Here is a 24,586-nt window from a genome sequence, read left to right on the forward strand (position 1 = left end):
GAAGAATAAAAGCACACATAGTAAGTGTGTAACTACGCTGATGAACGGCGTTGACATATTTTTTTCTGCGAATAAATATGTTTATCGAACCGGTTACGTAAAATTCTGAATCCAATTATAAAGTTCGCGAGAGAAGTAGTCGTTTCGAAAGTACCTATAAGTTTGCGCGAATTACCGAGTGTTAATTTCGAACGAATTTCGAAGTGAGCATCGAACGTCTCGAAATCAAGCGGCATGTTATATGTGTATGGCGTCTAACGCGGTTCATGTACGATTGATTTCCATGTAATCTGTGTTACGTCGTATTGTTGGTTACATTTCCGGCGGTTGTCGTTTAATAATCAAACGCGGAATGTGACTGGCTGAAGAAAACGAAACAGAAACATAGAAAAAGAAGAAAGAGAACGGTCGAATATATCTGTAGGTAAAAACGGAAGCAAGGTACAAATAGATAACTCGATCGTCCGTAACCGAACGGCGGGGGCTTGTTGCGTTTACGTGGGGGCGAATACGGCTAAGAAAAAGGGCGTGGAAAGATTAAACGAGTTAATAGGCAGAACGTTCACGTACAGCTAAAGACAGTATGGGTAAGACGCCAAAGAAGGCGGCCCCTGGGGGCGATGAGAGGAATTTGTACAATTGGAGACCTAAGGCAAAGACCGCGCCGTCCAATTCTTCTGAAACTAGCTTGCCCAAGAGACAGCGCGAATCCGAGATTTTGAACAGGTTTGTAAAATCAATCAGCCCAACGAAGAGCAAGTTTATCCACAGTTTCTCTCTTTAGTCTATCGCTCGTTAGTTTCTTTTGATTTTCCTTCAATTGGCTTCTTCTTGTCCTTGTAAATCCGACGCGACTAATCTCCGCTTAGCCTTTCGCGTGTCGCGTTGTGACCAGATATCTTTCTTTCATCGTATACAACTTTTTTTCTCTCAAATACTCGAGGATAAAACGGGGCAAATGTCATTCAATTTTGGTGCAAGATAACCACTGATATTTTCGGCGGCTGATTCTAAATCGAGAACGTTTCACACTTTACTGTGGCATTTTGAAACATTTTCATTTATCTTGCTTTTTTCACGCGACACGCGGAGTAATTTAAAAAACGAAATAACGAGTTTTTGTAAATAAAAAGTTGTCGCAAAACAATTGGGCAAACAAAAGTCTAGATGAGAAACTTTGGTTTAGCTGCTTTATCAAATTTTTTTTCTTAAATTAATACCTCTCATCACCTCCGGTATCTCTTACTCCATGAAAATTAGCTGTAAACATTTGCACTGTATCCTTTCACGGATTTTAAATATTTCATCATTTTCGTTTCAGACCTAAGTTGAGTACTTTCCAGAAAAGAGTACCTCCTGTTCAGAGAAAAAGTTTTAAAGTAAGTCTAATATTTTTTGGAACTTTACAAATATTTAGCGAACTGATGAATTATATAATACATTTGTTACATATTACTTACACTCTTGTGTGTCTGCTACAGAGTTTATCGACAAAAATTGAAGTGAATCAACCTGCGAAACAGAAAGGTAAACTGCCTAGTACTTCCAAGGAAAAGAAAATAACTGCTCCCGAGAAAAGTGAAGAATCAAAAATCGAAAAAACCATGCAACCAGAATCAGAGGAGGCTGAGCCAAAACTTAACCCAGTCATAGAGAAGGAAGACCAGAAGAAAGACAATTCTGCAGATAATGAAGTACCTACTGAAGAGTGCGTTGATCGTGCTCCTTCTAAGGAACCGGAGCCCGCTACGAAGGAACAAGAAGACACAATAAATAAAGAAACTAGCGCTGAAAAAGAACAAACGGAATCCGTCAAAGCAAACACTTCGGATAAAGCGAAAGAAGACGAAGATCTCGAAGACAGCGACATAAAATTGAGTCTCGAGGTCGAGGATAATTCTGTACAAATGCAAGAAGATAAGTTCGACAATAAAGACATAAAAGACGACAGCAAAGAAGAATGTTCTTCGTCATCGAAGAACGATCTGACCAAGGAAGATGCACAAAGCGAATCTCAAACCGATACGGAAAGTTATTCGGTGGACGTTTTAGAATCAACGACGTCGGAAGTGTCCGAGATGTCCGAAATCCCGCCCCAAGAAAAGGAAAAAGAAACGGAGAAAGAACCAGAGCCAGAGAAGGTTGACAAAGATACGACCAAGGATGCTTCGTTCGTTTCGTACGATCCTTCGATAATGCTGAAGGATGTGCAAATTAAACTGAACGATTGCTTGAAGGAGAACTCGAAGTTGTTCGACGCGAGCAACGTCGAGCACAGTTCGCTGATTCAACCGCCAAAGGAGTCTTTTGGAAAAACATTGAGAAGCCTTTCTGGCAGACGATCTCTGAACAGAATGCGTTTCGTTACGCTACGGGAACATAGGTACTCGCCCAACGATTCGTTGTTCGTGAACACGTCCACCGAGTCCGTGCCACCGAACGACTCGTTGGACTTCAAGATTTTACGTTACAGCACCGGCTTGTCCGACATGCTGCCCTCGAGCAACGGTAGTCCAACCGAAAGAAAACGCAAGAACGACACCGACGATTGGAACTCCACGAAAAAGCAGAGAACAGAAACGGAGCAAGGTTTACTGCACAGCTCCATCGATCTTCTGAAAGGTTTACGTAGGCCTATACAAGTCTCTACTCCAGTCTCGGAGTTGAAGTTTCAGACTGGCAAACTAAATCTTGGGAACGAGCAAGAGTCCAAATCGAACGAGAGTCCAAAGAAGTGGTGTAGCATCATGTAAATCATCGAACCATCAAGAACGAATCATCAAGGAAAAGAGTTTGCATATATTTTTACACGCGAAGAAAATCATTCGTGTCGTACTACACTCGGACGAACAAGAACAAGTAAAAAGCGTCGATTCGAACTATCGGATCGTATTCGTTAACGCGTTTATGTTCGAGTCTCTGTTTCGTCGGATTCTCGGCATCCAACGTATTAACGGCATTTCTAACTTTTTTCAATATATTTCTATTCTTATACGATATATACGATACCGTGCAATTTCACACCGCAGAGGCTCATCAAAGGAACATTGTACTCTTGATTGTTTAAAGTTTTAAACTCTTGACTATACATAGAATATTACATACTGTGCCTGTAGCGATCGAGTATATTTTATACAAACCATGAAATGTAATTATATCATACGAAAAGCGTAGCGACGATAGAAATCTTTTTTTGTTTAATCGATAATTTTATTCGTTCACTCGTTATAGTTTAAACTAGGCTGTCGTTCGATTACACTTTTCAGATATTCTGTTAGTCGTGCATCGATCGTATCGAGCTCAAAAGCAAATTGCTCTAATCTTATAATTTATTTCGTTCGTGTTTGGAACGCAACCTTGACATTTATAAATCGTTTTTTGAAGCAACGTTAGTGTCTTAACATAATTTTACAGTAGATGATAAATTTATGTTTCATTAAATTTAGACAAACATTAAGGCATTGTAAAGTTTTCCATTTGTTTTGCGCCTTTCGTTTCGCGACTCGTAAAGGCACCTTTTACGTCGAAAAGCATTTAACAAAGAAAAGCATATTTTATTCATAACTCTTGTATATCGTTGAACCGTATACAAAAATTACCGCGAACACGTTTGCATTTGGTAGTTGAAGCATTTACCTCTTATCATTGAACCTACGGAGATATCTGTAGGTCTTTTAAGGACTGACGATACGTTTATCGGTAACGATGACGTAAAGAGGTATTCACACTGTTCGTAACAGTATTTATGTAGGGTAAATCGTTACGACGTAGTTTGTATCTAGGATGTCCCGTAACATGAACTACTTTATAGAACTTCTTCAAGCATTCATACAAATGTATTATACTTTGCCCTTGATTATGAGTTGTATAAGTAAGTTTATTTCTCGACGATCTCGGTATCTACTTACCTTTACAAAGTGTAACGTATCTGCTCACCTTCGCTAGAGTTCTACCTTTGCATCTCGTACAATACGTTTCTTAATAGGTGTAAGTCAATCGAGCGTTCAAATTGAAATTTTATTTGCATAAACGTAGCTTTATCGCAAACGAAATTACAGGCTCGCTACAAAAGTAAACGGATGACAGAATTGTCGGAAGGCAAATTGATCTCTGAAGTAGTTTCGACGCGTTACGGGATGCCTCGTATATTCGACAGCCGCGACACTGAGCGATTGAACGCGGTCCACCGAAAAATTCAGAACACTCGTTATAAGAAACTTCTTTCGTTTTGTGAAAGGATCGCGCAAATTTTATGATAGACGGTACGACGCAGTTTCGAAGGAAACCGCGATCGATTGCCGGATTAGGCGCGTCCGACGTCTATTGTAGTGCGGAGAAATCAAAGCGTATTTGTTAAGTTAGATGTAAATACACTCGAGAGCCCGACAGAGGCGGATTAAACGTTAAATTTGTCGAGAAATTCCACCCTCGCCTCGTTCTACTCGGTTCACTGTTTATTTTATCAGGGTACGTTTGAAGCTCTCATGGCATGTTTGCTAGGACTCATCTTTCACGTAGAAAATATTCGCAAAAAACTTGTTCACGTCTTGAAATTTGAACGTTTCGATTGTTAACGTTAACGTCTTGCGTACTTTTGTATTTGTTACATTAAACGAAAGAGAGAGAGAAAGACAGTTGAAACGATGTAAGAATTATGTATATAGAAAGTGAAATTTATAATAAATTCTTTAAAATTCAACGTATCGTTTTGATCGCGGTCTCGTAGGAGTCATTTTATCAAAGGAAGAAAAACATCACCATCGAAGTCGAGTACGAGGGTGACAATCTTTCCGGATTCTGGTATTAGAAAAGGGAGAAATACTTGAAGGTACGTGTCGAGAATTAGGACGCGTCGACACCGGGGGAAGTTTCATCGTTTGGCCACTATTGTCCCGGAACACCGATATTTCTGGACCATCCATGGCCTCGCATCGAACATAAACCTTCACGAGTTCGTCGTCTGTGTTACGACTTCCTTAACGGAGGGAAACAACTGACTCTGCCAAAATTTTCCGAACAGGTTTCGCTTTCTGATTTAACAATTTCTACCTGCGAAGCCTCGCATTTTCCTCGGAGCGCACTTCGTTCAGCTTTTCATGTCAAAGAGCTTCGCGCTGTGAAAACAGTTTGAATTCGTGGCGAGACAAGCTTAGCCTTCCTACAAGGTATTAAAAGAATCTCATTGAGCCGCTCCATGTTAAACCCGTAGCTCTACGGTAAAGAGCGTGTCTCGTTTCCCTTACATAAGGCCGAGTGTAAATGTAATTCCGGTTTCCCTTGGGAAATTCAAGACTGCGACGAGGCACGCGTGGAAATTGGAGCAGCCAATGGCGTACGCTGCATACACAATCGTTACGGTTTCTGTTACTTCGTTTACGCGAACTTTGCTTCCATTCCATTCGAGTTCATAGATAATTCTTACGTTACTCCGAATCTCGCACGTTTCGCCGATTTACGCGCCTCTTGGGAAAGATTGCTCACTCTTCGCTGAACCCTATCGTGCATTACGCTCGCCGCATTTAACGAGCCGATGAAATTTCACCGAGTTTTATTACCTTAATGGTCGTTCGAGGTATGTACTTACTGTCGGTTATTTGGTACGAGGATGATTAACGGGGATTTTATTTTTATGCGCGATAACGACCTTGCAAATCGGCTTAAAAATTATTGGAGGAATAGGCAAGTCGGTCCGATGATAATAATCAGATAAATTCTTGCGGGCATGCGGATCGAATAATCTGAAAATAGGATGATACGACTAAAGTGTATTACTGAAACAGACTGCTATAGTATCCTATTGCGAGCTAGGTTGCAGCCATATATTCTAATATCGTTTATCTGTTCCTCGAGGCGTCACCCGAGAAGATACCGCGTCTGAATAATTGATCGGTCATCACAACGTCAAAACGACGGCTTTGTAAAGGCAAGGGCCTTGGCAGTCTTCTCTGAGACCAGGCCATAAAACTGTCTTGATTCTGGTACCGTTGGGATTCGGTGAGGCGTGATGTCTCGCGTGCACTTCTCGTCTAAATTCCACGCTGTGAGCCACATCGAGGACCAACGGTGTGGCACGTGCCAAACAAGCCCAGGCCAAACTGGAGCAAGCAATGGCGTACTTCTTCACCTCGATGCATCCCCGTAGACACGGAAAGTCGTACAGCGTCCTTTCCAGCTGGTTGACCACCTGTTCCGCGACCTCCCGGCAACCGGTTTGCGCACCGGAAGTCGCCAACTGCCGCTTCACGCATTCCTCGAGCTCGGGTGTCGTTTGCGCGGTGGCCGAGCTGCTGCCATTTAGGATCTTCACCACTTCCAGGTACCTGGATGTCTGAACGGTGCCCGCCAATCGCCACGAGAGCTGCGAATTCACGAGAAATCATCGGGCTAATGAAAAATTGGAAAATTAATTAAGGGAGGTCAGAGACTGTTGCAGACTCGCGGATGGATTTTCTCGTGCTTCGAGATTTTGGGTTAACGAGTTTCTTTGAACAACGGGAGAGCCTTTACGAGCCTTAAATGGGCTTCGCTTTTTGCAGAGTTCTCTTTTCCAATTTTTTCTTTTTTTTTGAGAGGAACATTGACAATCCTATGATTTATTCAGGACGGTAAATGGATTTCACCTTGACGCGTGCTCTTTACGACATCGTTTGGCGCGGATTTCGACCCGTGCGTAGGATAAAAGGAGTTTCTTGGAAATTTCTGAACAGAGAGAAGAAAGAAGCTTTTCGATACGTCGTTTCGGCGGAACGCAAGGAAACAATTTTCTGGAGCCTTTAACGAGCATATCGCTCAATTATCGTGACGGATCGAGGTCGTTGGAGAAAAGATACTTCGTTACCTCGTTTCGTTCCAATGAAAAAGAATTAAGTTGGAAACCAGTTTATGCCGCAAAACGATCTATTCGCCTAACAATTGTTTCGCGACGCGTTCTTCGTAGTGCTCGACACCGTTACGAGTCGAAAAGTTCACGCGCGTATAGAGAATCACGTTTCACGCTCTGCTCGTTCGTTCGATCGCGGACTCGTCTTTTTGCCAGCTCGCCAAAGCGACCGTGAAACCGATCGCGCGTCGTTATTCTTCGAGGTGTAAACTTGGTTGTTCTGCGCGTAGATTTACAAACGACAAAGAGAGGAATCGGCGAGGAGAAAGAGAGAAATGCCGGATGATCAAGACAAAGCGCGGCAGCGCCAGTAGAAAAAATTTGATTGTTCCGGCGTAAAAAGCACGAAGAACCGCACGCAACCGGATGACAGACAAAGAGACGTATAGAGTGGCTTTCGTCGTGGGTATTTATTTTAGTTCATCGATTTCCTGGCTATTCGCGCTTGTGTGGAAAGGTAGCTGTGTGCATGCAAAGTAATAGCCCTAGGCTGACGGACTAGCGCCTCTGCCACTTGGCGGGTACACTCGATCGCAAAAGTGCACCCTTGCCACTCTCTTTCACCCTCTTGCTCTCTCTCTCCCTCGGAACCCTCGACACCCCTCTCACGACCGGCTTTGACGTTAATGGTCGATCGATCGGACGAGAGACAGGTGCGTGGCGATGGTGGTGGTGGCAAAAATAATCTTCGGCCACGTACGCGTGTATCGTGCTCGCATCCTTTTCGACGCCACTCCAAATTCATCCATTATACTCGATGTTAAATAAATGATAGCGATCGCGTTCGTTCGTTTCGTTCGACATTTTTTATCGCGCGTATTCATTTGGCTTTGAAAAATTTCAGCTTGCGACTCGGTCCGCTCCGTTAATCTCCTTACGCCGGATGAAATATTGAAAATTGACTATAAAATTGGTGAAAATCGCTCTCTACGCGATTTGCCTTTGGAATTATTTCGCGGCACGCTGTCGGGGAAGGCATAATAGTATATGTTCGCGGGAAGAGGATCGAAATCGAACGGGCCGAGTTTGCTTTTCGCGGTTAAACGCGTTGAATAACTTAAATCGCGCTGCGAAATACGATCTTGAGAGCCGAGCTCTAGTTACAAGCCCTTTCGCAGCCTGAACATCGCAAGAGCGCAAGTGCTCGGATAAGTATCTACTCGCGTTCGGTCGCACGCTCTAGTGTGTGTCTTTCCCATTAGACTCTTTTCCACTTGCCTCTTCCTCGAGCGTTCCTTTCCACCCCTGTGAATTCCCTTCAGCTGCTATCGTTTTCGTCAACTCTTTTTGCGATCCCTTCACGATTCTACTCTTTCGTTACAGACCACCCACCGTTTTTATTCGAGAGCGTTAAGCGTCAAATAAATCTCGTTCGTTACACTAATTCGCTCTGTTTCGATAGCGCTCGTATTATTCGTAAAATTTAATTTCGCTACGGAATAGCGAAACTAGGGTGATAAAAAGCCTGTTAAATCCAACGGTCTAATTCACTGTCTCAATGGCTGGCTAATTAACGCTTTTTGATTCCGCTGAAAGTTTCGCGAGTTCCGTCGTAGGTTTTTCGAGCCAAAGTTTCAACTTTGCGTGCAGTTACTCGATTACGAGAGTTTCGTCGCGGCAAATGAATTTCACGGCTGACACAGTCGGCCGTTTACGCGTTTCAAAAGCGTACGCTCGAAAACTGTGTCTCGTTCGTCTAACGAGCCACGTTCGACGATAAGGGTTTCGAGATAACAAAGGAAAATTTTAACGAAACCGAGGACAGGGAAAAAAGCAACGCGTGGCCATTGCGGTGCGTCGAGATAAAATTGATGGAAAAAAGAAACGACCCTCGATCGTAGACAGCGAAGCACGTCGATCGACAGTTTGCGCGCGGAAACAATTGGACGACGAGTTTGTCTTTTTTGGCTTGTCAATTTGTAACGAAACGATACCGTGGTTTTTCGACGTAAAGAGAAACGAACAATGATTCGTAACGAACGGTTGTGCGATGGTACAGCGTCGGTTCGAACAAAGCGCCCCCAATATTTTCATAGGTTGCTGCTCGGCTCGTTCTTTAACGCGAAGAATCATGATCGGAAACCGAGCGCACCAGAAACTGACGAAAGTACTCGAAAAAAGACCGATAAGTATCGCGAGCGACGATTCATTTTTCTTCAACAACTTCGAAGTCTCTGTTCCCGCTGGTCTCCGGAGGGTAAGATCTTAGACGATAAAACGTGCTTTTGTGCCATAGACGTGTCGAGTTTCCCGAGACGCGCCAAGTAAAAAAAAGAACGAGAAAGCGTTCAAAGCAGACGCGAAAAAAATACACTTTCGAAACTGTTTTATTCGGGCAATTTATTGCTAATAAAGGTCACCGCGAAATCTTGCGTTTATTGTCGGCCAACAAAAAGTGTTATCACCGGTCGTGATGCTCGTCGTAAAATAATCGTCATAAACGTAACTGCATACGGAATTGATTAACGTCGTGAATCGCGACAACAGGGAGTCGTAAAGTTCCCGGCGCAACTTTGACTAATAAAGTTTCATCGTAGAGTTTACGGCTTTCTATTTCCCGTAATGCGTGCTCCAGAATAATTGCAAATATTTAACACGGTTCATTGTCACGGGGCTTATCGACGCTGCGAACTTAATTTATTTCGTCGATAAATTATTCTCCGACTGACAATGGTCCGCCAGATGGGCTGTAAATTCTAGAAATAAAGCTTCGTATCGAAACCAAGTTCGTTTTATTCTCGATACTGTAAGGCATTATTTGGGACGAATTTTTGAAGGCTGATCTCTTAATCGTCGAGAGGTAAAGCTAGTCTCGAGGGTGCATTAGAGGGTGACAAGGCGTTGTGATTATTCGTACTCTGCATAAAGTGCCACTTACCACGACCACTGAATAGAGGATCTTGGCTTTCAAGTCGGGAGCGTCTTTCAATGGTTCCAAAGCGTCCAAGGCATCCAAGGTATGCAAATGCGCCTGGGCGTAGAGCGCCGCGTATCTTTCGACCAGTCGTTTCGTGCTGGCCTCATCGGCGGAGCTCGCATTCGGAAAATCCTCCAACCTGAGAATCTCGCAGCCGTTTCTGACCACCGGTTCCGGAGTCGGACTGCAACTCTCGTCCGTGTGATAGCCGGCACTGCTGCTGGATTCCTCCTCGTAATCGTCTGCCAGATTCTCGGCCAGTTGGAATACCTGCGCGAAAATATTTCAAACTCTCGCGTGCTTTTGGAATTGCAATTTTCAGCGGCGTTTCGTAAAGACGTCTGTCCGCGCTGAGATGTCCGAAGTTCCGATCAAATATTGTTCCATTCGACGAAAGGAGCGAAAGCGGTTCCCAGGAGGATCCGAACAATTAGAGGATAAGCCCGTCGAATTCGCGTTTGCCACGAACTCGAGTGCCGTTTTTAATTAACAATTATCGATGACCCGGTTTTTTCCATAGAATCGCGGTTTTCGCGGGAAACGAAGAAGAAGATCGTTCTCACGATCGAATACATATTTTTATGCGTCGGAATCTTGAGACACTCTCGACCCGTCGCGAATTCGATTGAAAAAAAGTAGAGAAATCTCTCGTGAAACGAGTAATTGCTGGTCCGGAGTGTCGCCAGCAGTGTCAATGATCGTAAAATCCCCGCTACGATCACGGCTTAACGGAATGCTTAAAACAAACAGCTGAGCTGCGGTTGCGCGTTAATTAATCGCACGCGAGATCCGCATCGAGTATTATTATGATAGCTCGTAACTCTTGTATTAAAATTTAATTGAACAACTCGGATGCAGCGTTAACGGTCGAAGCGCTCCGGGAAATTAATGATTTGCAAAGTCTCGGCCACCGGATACGAGCATCGTAATGTATCGTATTTCGAAGTACCACCCCAATTAGTGAATTTGTTTCTCTAATCCGTGCACGGTTGCTCCTTGCTGGAATTTCGAGCGAAAAGGTTGGCTAACTTTTAATCGATGATAGGAGTTGGTACGACAGACATATCGCGTTAGCAAGGACGGTAGTTGCAAGCGAACTCTCGCGATATAAGACCACGGGAGGGTCCTTAAGGGATATAGCGCAAACTCTCCGCGTTCGCGCTTACGAATCCAGTTTCGTTCATCAGCCGTGTCGTTGCTGAGCCACGATCCCGTGGGAACGCTAACAGCTACGTTCCTCGTACTCGCTAACCGTTTCTACCTCGTACTTTTTTCCAACTATACTTTTGTGCGCGAGTTTCAGATTTCTTCCGGACAGCGCCGGAAATTGATCGATGAATCGGTGAGAGCGTTTCATTTACCTGTAGATTATCTTGGTCCATCAGCTGCAGAGCCAGCTCGCAACCCCTGGAGAATTGTAAGAGTCTGGCGGCTAACGGTGGATTTTTCGTGTTTCCAGCGAGCGTGGATTTTCTCAAGGCCGTCCATTGTCTGAGCGCCTCCTTGTCCTGCTCGACCCTTCGTTTCAGCTCGGATAGCAAGCTTTCTAAGCCGTTGGGGTCACCGGCTTTCTCCAACGTGTTCAGTAGACTCTGATTATCGATCAGCCTCTGCTGAATCTCGCTGTACTTGAGCGAAAGTTGCCTCTGGTGCGAGGCCGCCTGTACACCTTGATCCGCTGCAATCGTCAAACCGTTACTTTCCTTCGGGACGCGATATTTATTCGAGAAATCTATGATTTCACCTGTGCCGTGCGAACGCGTCGCGATAATATAAATCTATGATTTCACTTGTTTCGCGGAACCGGGACACACGAGTTCGCGATCCACCGAATCGATTAAATTATACATATTGTAGGTAACGCGACATTAAATTATTCCACGTTTCAGAAACCAAATTAATCACGGTTCTCGATAAATTCCAAACCGTTTGCAATTATTCGCCAATTAGTTGGCAAGTGGAAATTATACGCGCGCGAGTACCGTCCTTAACGCGTCAGATTGCGAGGGATCTCCAATGACCGAGGTTACGAATTTTATTTATTCAAGCAATTAACGAGCGTTCCGCATTAAATTGCGTCGGTAATATCGAATTAAAAAATCTATTTCCAATGGTCAGTGAAGGAGTTTTTTTTCCGTCAATATCCTTGTTAATTCGAATAATGTACACGGTTTCAACGCGTTAATGAATCTCACCGTTGTTTTTCTCATCCAACCGGAATACTTTTTCCGTTATAAAAACGGGACTCGTTTACTCCGATACGATCGCGTGTTCCCTTTTGGCAGCTCTGCCCGTTCTCGCTCAATAACGATCAACTTTATTACAACGGGGCAGTTCCGAAGTCGAACGACCAATTTTTAAACGCTCGAGAAGGAAAGCGTTATTGGCTCTTTGATTCCTTCTCTCGGCAAAAGCAAAATTCGCGGTATTACCGTGTCACAGTTAAAATATCGTCGCGTTAAATATTAACTTCGTTCACTCCGTTACCTTTGTGCGTCCTGGCGTGTTTCCCGAAACTTTCGATCTTGTGCACGGCTAACTTGTACGCTTCGATCCTGTTTTCGAGTTCCTCTTTCATCGCGACCGGCAGAGGAAGCAAATTCGACGCGTTACCGTTCTCCAAATTGTTCGCCTGGCAAGATGGCACCAGGCCGTGTTTACCCAAACCTTCGACCGCCCTCTCCAAAGCTCTTTTCCGGCCGGTCAACATGTTCCTGGCGTTGGGCGCCAATCTGCCCAGAGACACCAACAATTTACCCCAGATCCTCTGACGGAAGTGGTCTTGGCTGGTCGAAATCAGATGCACGATTCTCCAAAGGACCTGCTCGACCCGCAGAATCTTCGCGTCGTCCACGTTTAACTCGACTAGCCTCGAGTAGAGAGCTTCCAACAGGGACAAACTGTGCGGCAGAGTTTCGATCAACAGGTCCACCGGAATATCCGGCAGGGTCGCCTTTAGAGTATACTGGGGTAGCTTCATGAGGAAACTGGCTGCCTCTCGGTACTGTCTTCCTTCGTACAGTCTTAGCAGTCTACTCGTTCAAAGGACACAATCGTGCACAGAGTTAATACTTGAATGCCTGAATTCGTTTGAAAATAGCCTAGCGTTGAACGTAAGCACGCTAATTTACTGTTAACATTTCCGGAATGGTGTAATTTCAAACGAGTGTTTTGGAAGAAAACTTCTTTTCGAAAGTTCTAACAACTGGGACCATTACAGCGAGGTAGCAAAGCTCGAATTTAAAAGTAATATCGATATCGAACGCGGTTTCATTGTGAATCGTAATTATCGTAATTGTACCGTTCTCCAACACTAGGTTATTCATAAACGTAAATTTATGGCATAATTTTGACTTATTTTCCTACACGAAATCCTGTTACAGCCGCATTAGAGTCGATTAATTTCGCGATGTAATTTCCGTTTTTACTTGCGTAATTAATTCGCGGTAATGTAAACGCGAAACAATTTGATCAATTATGCGTGTTCGTGAATAATTAAACTATCGGTATCGCAAACAAGCGTTTTATTATTTAGCTGGCAGAGTTATCGTACCTTCTCAGAGCCATTCTCGGATTCGAACCTTCGTCCTCGGGCAAGCCGATTGGACCGACTTGAAATTGAGAACCTGGACCCCATACGAGTCTCTGAATGGGATTCCTGGGTCGTTCAGGCCTTATCCTCTCGCAGGAGTTCAACCCAGCCGGTGGCACCGTACGTCTGCTCATCTTGCCCTTTTCCACTCGTCCTATCTCCCTTTTCTCCCTTTCCAGCTTGCAAGCTGTTTTTTGCGATTCACCCCTACGGGCACCCTTAATTCCGGAGAAACTATTCAATTCATTCGCGATCGACCTTTCCCTCGACTTTTTCGATACAACTTTTTTTCTCGTCGCTCCTCGTCTCCGATCTTGACCTTACGGTGTTTTATGGTTTTCCATGCTCGATTCGTCTCGGATGGTCTTTTCGTTAATACGAATCGGGATCCCTCTTTTTCTTAATTTTTTGTTCCAATCCCCTAGCTCCTGTCTCGCGATAGAATCTCACATGGTAGTCATTTACGAGTTAATAGAATAGCCGAAGTAACGTCGTGTAAGAATTATCGATTCGTTTTCTAATGTCCGCAGCTACACGGAGCGTAATCACGTGCTGCCACTTTCGCGCAAGTTAAACACCGACTCTTCATTCACGAACGAACGAGTGACTCATTTCGACGAGACCAGTTCATCGCGGTCTCTGCTTTCTTTTCTCACAATCCTTCCCTCTTCCTGCGTTTCTTTCTCTCGTCAACACTCCTCTAACGGTCGATGATCTGTCGGTACGAAATTCGGACTGGCCTATAGCCCGCGGCTCGACCGGCCCACTTCTTAAACCTGCACCGCGCGTGGAACAATTTAGGTAAACCTTTTCCCAACGAGACCTTTCTCGCCACCGCGACGAATCATTTTGCGCGATCCTCCTTCGAGCGAGCTTTTTTCCTCTTCGACCGACATCGAGTCTTTTCGAGCGAATACACTTTCGTTCGAGCCGTTTGCAAATTCTAATCGAGGTCTCCGGAGACTCCTTTATGGATTCTCTGCAGTTTCCAATTTCGTTCGTAGCTTACTTTTAAAGTAAAAGCAGGATTTCGAGCAAACGGCACGAAAACTGTAGCAGTCGCTGAAACGCGGTCTTAGAGCGTGCGAAACTTCGACCGGAAGTCCGTGGGAGACGCGTGAACGTTGGATGTAAATCAGAGTCGTACAGAATTTTTCTCCCGTAAGAATATAAATGCTCCGTTTGCGAAACACACACTGCCCGAGATTCTATCGACCGGAAAATTCCACGGCAAATATAATTTATTACTCCGAGCACCGAACACAGCTATTCCAGTCTATGACAGTCCTCGAAATTTAGCGAGGTGCTCGAACAATCGGTTCTCTGCAATTCAATTATAAACACGGTGTAGCAACTCGAAATTAATTCGTCGTCCTCCACGATATTTCCGTCACTAATTACGTTTCGAGAAAAAAGTCACGCCTGGACACCGTAAACCGAGGGTTTCGAGGGTCACACAGTCGGTGGAGAATCTCGCGACGAGGATTCCAGAGCGAATTTTCGGCCGTGAAAGCCGACTGATCCGTCATGTCTGCCAGCGAACAACGAAATCCTTGCTCGTCCCTCGGAAGGAGATACCCTGGACTCCTCCGAGCTCTACCTCGATGGAGGTGGAACGAGAATCTCGTGGATCTGGGAGATTGTTGCTCTCTGCTCGAGCCGCGATGGCGACGTCCACCCGTTTGTCACCGTTCCTGACGTGCTCGGCTTTTCACCGGTTTATTCTAACTCTTATGTCAAAAAGCTCCTGGGAATTTCTACCGGTTTTAACTTTTCTGATATTAAGAAAATGAAAGATCCACTCTCAGAATAATATAATTTCTCAACACAAGACATGCGTATTCTTAACCCTTTGCGTTCGAGAGGTGACTCACAGTCATCATTATATTTAATACAATCATTTTAAATAAGCATTTTTTAACTGATTCTATAACATGACGTGTGTGATGTATGAACATAGTGAAAGAAAATAGTGGAAATTATTAGTAAATAAATAATAACCTGAAGAAAATTCATTTAACTTTTTAACTAAGTTTTAAAGTTGCTATTTGTAAATTACCTTCAAGTGCAAAGGGTTAAATAAGAACAGAAGTTTATAGAGTGACTGTCTTGTAATACGAGCTGTCTTAGCTGTCTCCGCGTATCCCTAAAATCAGCCTCCTTTTGTCGATGCAAGTTCGGTAATCGCAAGTTTGACATCGTGTCCGCGTATCACGAAAACTTGAGCTTAAAACTCCTCGTTTACAATTTGATGTATACGAGGCCATTATCGATAACCAAAGAGGTCACGTAAAGTATCGCGAAATCGGAGAACGAAGATTTATGTAAGGAAAAAGCGTGCTCGTAGAACAGCAAACGACGAGAAAAGTACTGTTGGCAAATCGTAATCGATCGGGTTTGTTTCTTCGGAAAAAATTCGTCGTTTCAACTAGGGATTGTTCGGAGAACGGGGTACAGTGTAAAGAATAAAGAACGAGGTCTCGAGATGGAGAAGAATGACGAAGCCGAGCACCATAAGAAACGACGAGCTCGGGAAATGAAAATAATGAACGGTCGGGAAAACGAGGCTAACGTAATCAGACACTGCGAGTGCAGCAGGAAAAGGAAATTTTCCAGCGAAAGACAAGGATAACGAAGGTACAGCGGATAAAGGAAGTCGTGCACGGGGGGACGAGCAAAACGTCCAGAAGCAAAGTCTTCGGGGAATACAATTACAAAATAAGAGGCATTACGTTTCTCGAGATAAGAACGTAGCCGGGATTGCAAATAGAAATTACGGAATAATCGAGTCGTCAAAGGCTACTGCGTCGCGCAGTTTGATTTCTAAAGACGTTGTCGCGAAATTATAAATCGAGCGACTTCTTTATGGGCGTTCCGATTTGATCGGTGGCTATTCATACAATCGCGCGAGAGGAAACGAAGAAAAAAATCGAACAGGAAGAGAGGCGAAGAGGACGAAAGAGAAAGAAAAAATGAAGACGAAGAGGAACCGGAGACGAGGATGACGACCTACTGTCCTGCATACCGAGTCTGACTACCTGCTACGAGATCCAATGATACGCTCCACGGGAAAAAACGACGTACAGCATGTTTCAAAACGTAAACGTAGACGGAGAGAATCGTGCATGTTTAACTCCGCGGTTGCGTAGACGACGGCTAATTAAAAGTTGCGCACGTGCGAACACGGGAAAGGACCTAGTACAGGAACTGTAACGTTAACGAACCTAATGAGATTAGCGTAAGTTCGTCGGAGTGGTTTCTGCTGAAGGGTTCTCAGACACCTAAATATCTCCTTGGACACGAGGTCACGAAAGCGTGTTAGCTAAGATTTGCGTGTCACCTCTCCATTTTTACTTTTCCACTTCCGCTCTAACTTTCATCCTCGGAGGCTTCTCGGCCACCTTTCGACGCCTCTTCCGTTCGCTTGTCGGAGAAATTTCTACGATCCTGGAACGCTAAACCGACATCCGATAATGCTTCATAAACAGCGGACCATTAAAATATTAAGTCGACGCGTGCTCTGTTAATAACGACTCCTTAATTACTTAAGTGACTTCAAAATTTGAAGAAAATTTCCGAAATTCGTCTCCGATTGTACCAATCCTTAAATGTCACTCGAAAACCTCCTCCTTTTAGCTTTAACTTTCATCCGATATCTGCAATGTTATTTCAGTAGAATCCACTCGATTCCTGAAACGAAACCGGTCTAAATTTTCAGCCACTCGGCTTTCTACATAGGTGTAAACCAGTCTTATTTTTATTCTCTGTTCTAATTCTATGCGCAGTTGATTGACTATTGAACTAGAACCAGAGATAGTCACGCTTCGGTTGTCACCGTCTCGTATCAAGTTTTTAACGACCGAAATGCCGTGCGCGTAAAGGATTCAAAGGGCCGAAGGAAAAAATTGTAAAGTAACCGTAAGGAATGTCGGAGAAGAGACACAAACGTTCCAAGTTCATTAGAAACGCTCGATGAGACTCGTTAAATTCTTTCCGCTTTCGCCCTAACGAGCATAAAAGATCCTTGCGAAACATTGCCACTTCTCGCGTTAATAAAAGGGTTTACACGACTGTTGGATAATTAAAAGGAAACCCCATCGAGTTCCTCCGTATCGAACATTTCCTTGAAAAAGTTGCTAAACTTTATTTTAGAGAAATGCTTCCTGTTCGAGAACTCGTCGCATTGTTGCGATTGCTCGTGACTCTTTTGGTTTCGCGATAAAGCGGAAACAGGAGTTCAGTGTCGCGTTGATGGCTGCAGTTCTCGTTGAGCAAACCTTTCGTCCTTTGCGCTGTCGCGTTACTCCACTGACATTTCCCGAGGAATAATTCCATTTCTCTCGCGTTAAACGCACGCCGCTTCTATTCAATGTTCCAGCAAACAAATTGCGTAATGTATTTCAATCGTAACGCCCCGCTTTATTCTTTGTTCCGTTCTGTTCCCGTTAACTCGGCTTCATCGCCGTTTCCTCTACTCTGTGATCTTTGAAACTTCTCGAATTTGTGGCAAGCCAAAATTAAGAGAAGTTCGATTCGTCCCTCGAGGGTTTCCGTTAATCCTTGATCGTTTTACTCCCACGCTTCTCCTTCGCTCGTGTAACGACTAGTTTACGGAAACTGCACTTCGTTTTTCGCTGAAAAAAACCTCTTTCTCTTCTTCTGTTTCCTGTCCCTGTTTCACCCTAGTTGCCACTCGAGAGTGTTTTGCTTCGCCCCTTAAGCAGCGCTACTTTAGACCTCGTCGAGTCTTTCGTTTTATACTTCTCAGCTGACCGAATTCTGGAGAACGAGGAATTCTTTTTATTTCATTGTTATCTTTTCTTATTTTAACCTCCCTCGAATTTTATAATTCTTTTCATCCTTTTTATCTCGGACAGTCTGATCCTTTTATTCCGCCATGAATGAGCGGTTTCTTTTCCGAAATCTTCCGTGAAAGTCAGTCCACGGTTTCCATCGTGACGAAGGTAAGGGATTAACGTTTGTTTCCTAAACGACAGGAGGGTGGAAGTTATATTAAAATGAAAATTTCATGTCGGGATCTACGGGCGGAACACGTAATAAGATCAACGCTGGTGTAATAAATAGCTGGGTTCTTCGATTTCTACATTATTAATGTCCGATCCATTTCCGGTAATCCACGGAATCGTGAAAGTAGAACAAATGGTGAATAGGGCAAGCTGCGAATGCGCTGCGACCATAAACGACCGCGATAAAACTTTTTTCAGACAGCTTTACGGAATTCGAACGACTCTAGAATTATTCGCCAAGGATATTTATGCTCCCGGATTTGCCCCGGGGCGAAGAGTGTCAACCGGTAAAGTTCGTTGAAAAGCACCGTCGTATTTATCGGTAGATTCGTGATTCTTGAAAAGCACGCAAACTACCCTTTGCAGCCTTCCCAGAGGTTGGGTTAAAGATTCAGGTAAAGGGCTAACGATTGCCAGGCAAACAGATTAAAGGTGAAAGGATAGAGGCGGTAGAAATTTCAAGAAGATAAGCGCTAGCTGTGCACAAACACAACCCCTAATGACGTTGGAAAACTTGGGTGGAGAGGAAAGTTTGCGGTGAGACGAAAGATAAAGACCGAACGAATATGTCGTCGAGAGAAGATGCCATTCTTCCATCGCTTCTCTCGAACGTCTTCGTTCGAGACAATGAGGTTAATCCTGGGAATTAAGGAACTTTTTATTCGTCGGCTAACCCCTTAGACTATGTTCACGAGTCTGACGTACTCGTATTTCAGCTCCAATTTGGAGTTCAAGTATAATTTGTATAGTCAATGTCTGACACCAGTGACATAAAATTTCAACTTTTTTCGTGTGTTTTAATATTGTGGTGCTTAGTCAGTTCTAACTGACGCACCCATACTTCAGCTTCATTTTGAACTTCATGTGCAACCTGCATAGTCAACGTCTGACACTAAATTAATATAAAATTTCAACTTTTTTCGTGTGTTTTAATATTGTGGTGTTTAGTCAGTTCTGACTGACGCACCCATACTTCAGCTTCATTCTGAACTTCATGTGCAACCTGCATAGTCAACGTCTGACACTAAATTAACATAAAATTTCAACTTTTTTCGTGTGTTTTAATATTGTGGTGCTTAGTCAGTTCTGACTGACGCACCCATACTTCAGCTTCAATTTGAACTTCAAGTACAATCTGTATAGTCTGATACCAAATTGACATTTCATGCTTCTGTCTGTTTTAATATTGTAGTGATTAGTCAGTTCAGGCTGCCCCGATAAATAAATCATAACGCAAGGGGTTAACCCGAGTCGCAGAGGGTAAAAGCACTCGAATTTCGTTTATTTTGTAAACGTATCAGAATTTTTACGAGTCTCGCTCGAAAGAAAACTTTCGAAACTCCCACGATTTACGGGGACGAACGAGTGATTTGATTTTGCACGCCTTCGCGACCCTGGATTTAAGCAATATTTCGAACGAATGCGGGTAGCAAATTTTTTGTGCCGACCGTGAATTATCGAGTCGGTGAGAAAGCAGGGGAAGAATCAGAAAAGTTTCGTAGCCAAAAAGCCTTGCCACGAAGTTTGAAAGAAACTTGACTGATCGCTCTTCGAGATTTTTAATAATTATTCTAAGGTAGAACGTCCTTTGACGATACAGTGTCGGTATATGTTTAGTTATGGAGAGCAGAGGTTGTCGAGATGTCGGCGGGTGCTCCGAAACGTCAAGAGGATTAAATCAGGGTGGAACGGGTGCTCTGCACGTTATCGAACAGTAATTATGCAAGTTTTGGTCACTGTCGGTCAAAAGGTCCTCCAGCATTAAACGCAGTCATGCAATTCTGCTTCGTAGATGGTAAACGGAACGTCTAGAGTAATCGGATTTTTCTCCATTGCCGGAAAGTCGCGAAAATAATCGAAACGATCTTGCTCGTCGTAGAATCAGGATAATAACCTAACAAGCGATCGGAATTTAGAGCGAAGGGAGATTTTCCCGGCAGAAAGAATTCGCCTCGATCGATAACTCGAAGATGCGAGCGGGAAGAACAAGGATAGCCTTTCGATGGAGAAGAAGAAGTATCGGGGCCAGCGATAAAAAGCGACCTCGCGGAAGCAAAAGACGAAAGGAGGGTGACGCGAAAAGAAAGAGAGGAGAGGCGTCATTTTTGTAAATGATCGGTGCATTCTTGAAATATCAGGATGGATCGGACGATAGCCATTTTTCTCGTGTCACGTCGGTATTTTGAAGGAGCACGTGTACCCGTAATCTTTCGCTCGGTTAAACGCTTTCTTTGCCATAGTGGAAATAACTACGCGGAAAGCTGTCGAGGATAACGCCGGTTATAAAAAGTGACGAATTAATTTTCTTAAAATATGCTGCTTCGAATTTCCAGCGGTCGTCGATGGCTCCCCGAGGTAATTGACCGTAATTTGTCACTCCTGTACCTTGATAAAAGTACACTCGTTTAACTAGCAGAAGAAAAAGAAATCGAAAGATCGATGGGGCGAGTAGACTCGAGGCCCGAAATGTAGCTAACTCTAAACCGCTGTCGGATATAATTTAGAACAACTTCGAAGATGGTTCGTGAAATGATTTATACCCAGGCCGAAAGGCAGTTTCTAAGTTTCGAACGCAATCTCGTTACGTGATCGCTTTTAAAGCGACTTTCGCGGAGACGTCTCGTGGGATCTATAAAACATCGATGACGAGAGAGACTTTCGGAGACGCGAAATGACGGCTCTTCTCCTTCAATTTACTGCGATTTCGGAGAAATTTCGATTCGACGTCTGTCGAAGTCGGTTAACGATCCTGTCGTCGAAAAATCTCTAACCAGTTAATTAGAAGATTCGACATAACGGAGTTTCTCCGTGTGCACAACTAAATTCCTCTTACCATCGACAAAATCGTACTTTGAGGGAAATTAATTTTGGGCCGCAAAGACGACCCGTTCCAACCCTTGATTTATCGAGTTAGACTAAAGACGTCTGCTCTAATCGGTAACTAATTAAGCGATTAATCACGCTACGTTTCAACGTTTGCATTTCCACTTAATGTTCACCGAGAAACAGAATATTTAATCGCGCGCATTGCGTCGGAAATAATCCATTCTTTAGCCGCAGTGAAAACTGACGTTACTGGTCAGACCATGATACATTATAAAGAACATGCCTGTTTAATCTTTCAGTTTCATCTTTTAATCTGTACCTCTAAAAGTTCCATCAGCGAACAGCCCGATAGGCGGCTGACCACGAGACGCGTTAGCATCGGAAAAATTCACCGCAAACGCGGACGCGGAGCTATGGGAATCTACGGGAACCCGTAGGTACCGCGTTTCAAGAGCTATTAGCTGATCGATACGTTTATCGAGAGGTTAGCCGAAGTGTCTAGCTCGCGGCATAGCGGTTGCCGTCGCTTCGAATGCCGTGTTAAAAGCGACTGACGCTCGGCTAGAGAGGGTGGTAAAAAGGGGGCGAGGGGTGGAGAGCGGCGTAGTCTCTGCCCTCTCACCTCACAGCCGACTAGTTTTTCGTTAGCTCGTCGTCCCGTGAAATCCGTCACACCCTAGCAGTCTCTAGTCAACGAGGCCTCTCCTCTGCATCGCTCTTCTCCTTCCTACACAGTCGGTCCTCTCTCTTCTCGTACACGCGATTCGATCTTCGCGTACGTTTATACAGGGTGCCTTACAACGAGCCTCCCTCGTTTCTCCTATTTTTTCGTCAACCGATCTTCGTTTTAGCTTATTCGGCAATCTGCGCGAGATATTTCATGGATCGAATCACGTATATCGTTTATGGTTCGAGCAACGAAGACGGATTAAGACGATTGTATCGCGATGGCCATTCGGGAGTTCCAACATTGGCGAACGTGACAAGATAACCTTTGTCAAAAGTTTTGATTATGTAACTTTGCACGAAGTATCGATGCAACGCGAGCAAAACGCAGATAATCTAGCAAGCTATGGAATTTACCCCTTTCCTAAAGTTTCCGAAATTGGTACTCGTATTATATTCTATAATCCTTGACGGTTTTAAGAAGGTTTAAAATACCGTCCCGGGCTATAATTAGAAACGTGCCGTCATAAAGTGTTTATTCCGTGCTCACGTCCAACGGTGAAGTTTCTGAAATTTAGCGTTCATCATTTACATCGAGGCGAAAAGAAGTTTCGTAATGAAGCGTGTCCGCGACACAGGCAGCTTAATGGGTCGACGGAGACGGTGGGTAGAGAAATTTTTGCGAGTTATGGGTCGACCTGTATAACAGGGAGCTCGTCCCTCGGACGAACACAGAACCCAGGCGGGGCGGCCATGTGTAGCCTCGTATATCGGGTGTATGCTTTGACGAGCACACCGTTCGAACCAGTCATTCACCGACCGCAAACGTTCTCGATTGGTCGTGCTCGTCGACCGAACAACTTGATTCAGAACGAGGTTAGCCACGCCGCTTGAACGCCAACGCCGACTAAATCTTCGATGCATCGGCTCCGCTCTCGTAGCGATCACGCCTGCTCCTCCCAGCTCTATCTCCCTCTCTTTTTCACCGTGATCGAGATAGAACGACCAGCTCGGTGAATGGAACGAATCGTGAATCGTAATTTCGATCCTGCTCTCCGACTCGAGAAAAATCGCGTCGCGTACAAAATTGCCCGATCGAAACTTTGACGCGCTCCGGTTGCGTCCGGCTAATGGTTCGGCAATTTCGATATTTATCCGGAGGGTACGAATTCGGTTAGCTTCTTTTCGCGGATCGATAGAGGTAAGGCTTGAAAGGAGACATAAAAAAGGAGGGCTATTACTGTCGCGCGTTAAAATAGGCGATTCGCTGGCAGCGCGACAGATTCCGTTACGTCATAAATACGCGGAGAATGTCTCCGAGCAGGTAGAGCAAAAATTAATTCCATCAGATTTGCTCTCTCGTCACGTTTGGTAGCACAGTATATCGATGAAAGAAGATTCCGAAACCACGCGCCTATAGACCAAAAAGCGCGCAAGAAATAGGTTTGTCCGAATTTTTCTTCGTAATATTTGTCCCACAGAGAAACAGGTATTTTATTCTGTCGGTCGTAAAACCAACGCGGGACAAGACTTAGGGCAACCGAAAGAAGACGTTTGTAGGATCGGAAATCTTTATGGACATAGCGGTATCGAAATCGAGATCGGAGCAATATTGGAAACGGATGAAATTGAAGCGTAGCTAATAACGAAGATCCCGTTGAATCCTGATCCGTCTCGCCGTTAACGTTGCAATGCGACGCGCATGCATCTGCATCTATAAACGGCGCGGATGGTAGCAGTCGCGGATGTACGCGGCTAGGAATCGTTTAACGGGTTCTCGTCGCGTAAACACGAAGAAAGCTCGCATCTCCGACGGGGACCCCCCTTTATTTGCGTGTATCATGCGGCGAGAAAAGTGACGGTAAACAGCGGAGCGTGTACGCGCGGTTATGGTGGAGCAACGGCGTCGGCGGTGGCGGTGGTGGTGGGTTAGACCCTATCGATCACGAAGGCCTCGTCCACGACACATAAGCCCCTGCTTACGAGCCCTACTGGCCTGGCGCAACCTATTTCTGCAGCTTTAAAACCGACCTAGGGGAAGAGTCGCGTTCAACCACCGCTCTCTCGTGCCCCGAGAAAAGCCCGAACGACTCCGAGTTAGGGGACTATACTATTACTAGGTACTCTTGTTAGTAGGTAGTCGAAATTTTTAGCTTTACCTATACCAGATCTGTTAGAAAAAGAAAACGACTACCTAATGCTACCAGCACGAGTTACTGACGTAGCGTAAAAGGTCTATTATCCGAACAACTCGCGACTTCAACTCGGAAGAAATTCGTGAAACCGATCTCGCAAGACCATCGATCAACAGGAAACGACCGGTTCGTTTAGCACGTTTTCCCGGGTTATCGATAACGCGAGTGTAAAGCGAATCGTCGTTTTTTCGCGTGAGTCGCTCAACCGACGTCCAATAACGTCTCTGCTTCCCTTTATAACGCGTTCGGTTATAGTAGCCCCGTGTCAGCTGTCTCGTAGTTAGGTCGATGGATTTTCAGATTAGCGATCGTGAATGGCAGCGGGCTCGAACAATTTTTAATGTTCTTTTACGACGTTTATGAACGTAGATTCACCCAAGTTTTTCACCCCGCGTTCCTTCGAGAAGCTTTCGACACCTATAGTCCTTCTATTTTCTTTTTTATGACTTTTCCGTTACCGTTGCTGAGAATAAGTGTGCACTT

The 24,586-nt window shown here is 44.5% G+C and overlaps 2 protein-coding genes across 2 annotated transcripts; one reads left to right on the top strand and one right to left on the bottom strand.

Moving 5' to 3' along the window:
• The first annotated feature begins 26 nt into the window (after window positions 1-26).
• Window positions 27-4,699, top strand: LOC100876931 (uncharacterized). Its single transcript, XM_003708526.3, has 3 exons — window positions 27-726; window positions 1,322-1,379; window positions 1,482-4,699. Exons 1-3 carry the CDS (start codon window positions 584-586, stop codon window positions 2,751-2,753), a joined length of 1,473 nt encoding a protein of 490 aa, XP_003708574.2. The 5' UTR covers window positions 27-583; the 3' UTR covers window positions 2,754-4,699.
• A 1,093-nt stretch (window positions 4,700-5,792) lies between these two features.
• On the bottom strand, window positions 5,793-15,049 carry LOC100875545 (uncharacterized). Its single transcript, XM_012298136.2, has 5 exons — window positions 13,351-15,049; window positions 12,285-12,829; window positions 11,159-11,475; window positions 9,759-10,067; window positions 5,793-6,358 (listed from the first exon to the last, which is right to left on the bottom strand). The coding sequence occupies exons 1-5, from the start codon at window positions 13,521-13,523 to the stop codon at window positions 5,894-5,896; spliced, it is 1,809 nt and encodes a 602-aa protein (XP_012153526.2). The 5' UTR covers window positions 13,524-15,049; the 3' UTR covers window positions 5,793-5,893.
• Between the last annotated feature and the right edge of the window lie 9,537 nt (window positions 15,050-24,586).

Source organism: Megachile rotundata, chromosome 13 (genome assembly GCF_050947335.1).
Source record: "Megachile rotundata isolate GNS110a chromosome 13, iyMegRotu1, whole genome shotgun sequence".
Classification (NCBI taxonomy): domain Eukaryota; kingdom Metazoa; phylum Arthropoda; class Insecta; order Hymenoptera; family Megachilidae; genus Megachile; species Megachile rotundata.

What these genes read in the sequence shown, in the direction of transcription:
- LOC100876931 (XM_003708526.3), top strand. Translation starts at nt 584, where the DNA reads ATGGGTAAGACGCCAAAGAAGGCGGCCCCTGGGGGCGATGAGAGGAAT. An exon ending in GAATCCGAGATTTTGAACAG is followed by an intron (nt 727 to 1,321) that starts GTTTGTAAAATC and finishes TTTTCGTTTCAG; the next exon opens with ACCTAAGTTGAGTACTTTCC. An exon ending in TTCAGAGAAAAAGTTTTAAA is followed by an intron (nt 1,380 to 1,481) that starts GTAAGTCTAATA and finishes TGTCTGCTACAG; the next exon opens with AGTTTATCGACAAAAATTGA.
- LOC100875545 (XM_012298136.2), bottom strand. Translation starts at nt 13,523, where the DNA reads ATGAGCAGACGTACGGTGCCACCGGCTGGGTTGAACTCCTGCGAGAGG. An exon ending in CCGAGAATGGCTCTGAGAAG is followed by an intron (nt 12,830 to 13,350) that starts GTACGATAACTC and finishes TTGAACGAGTAG; the next exon opens with ACTGCTAAGACTGTACGAAG. An exon ending in TCCTCTATTCAGTGGTCGTG is followed by an intron (nt 6,359 to 9,758) that starts GTAAGTGGCACT and finishes GTGAATTCGCAG; the next exon opens with CTCTCGTGGCGATTGGCGGG.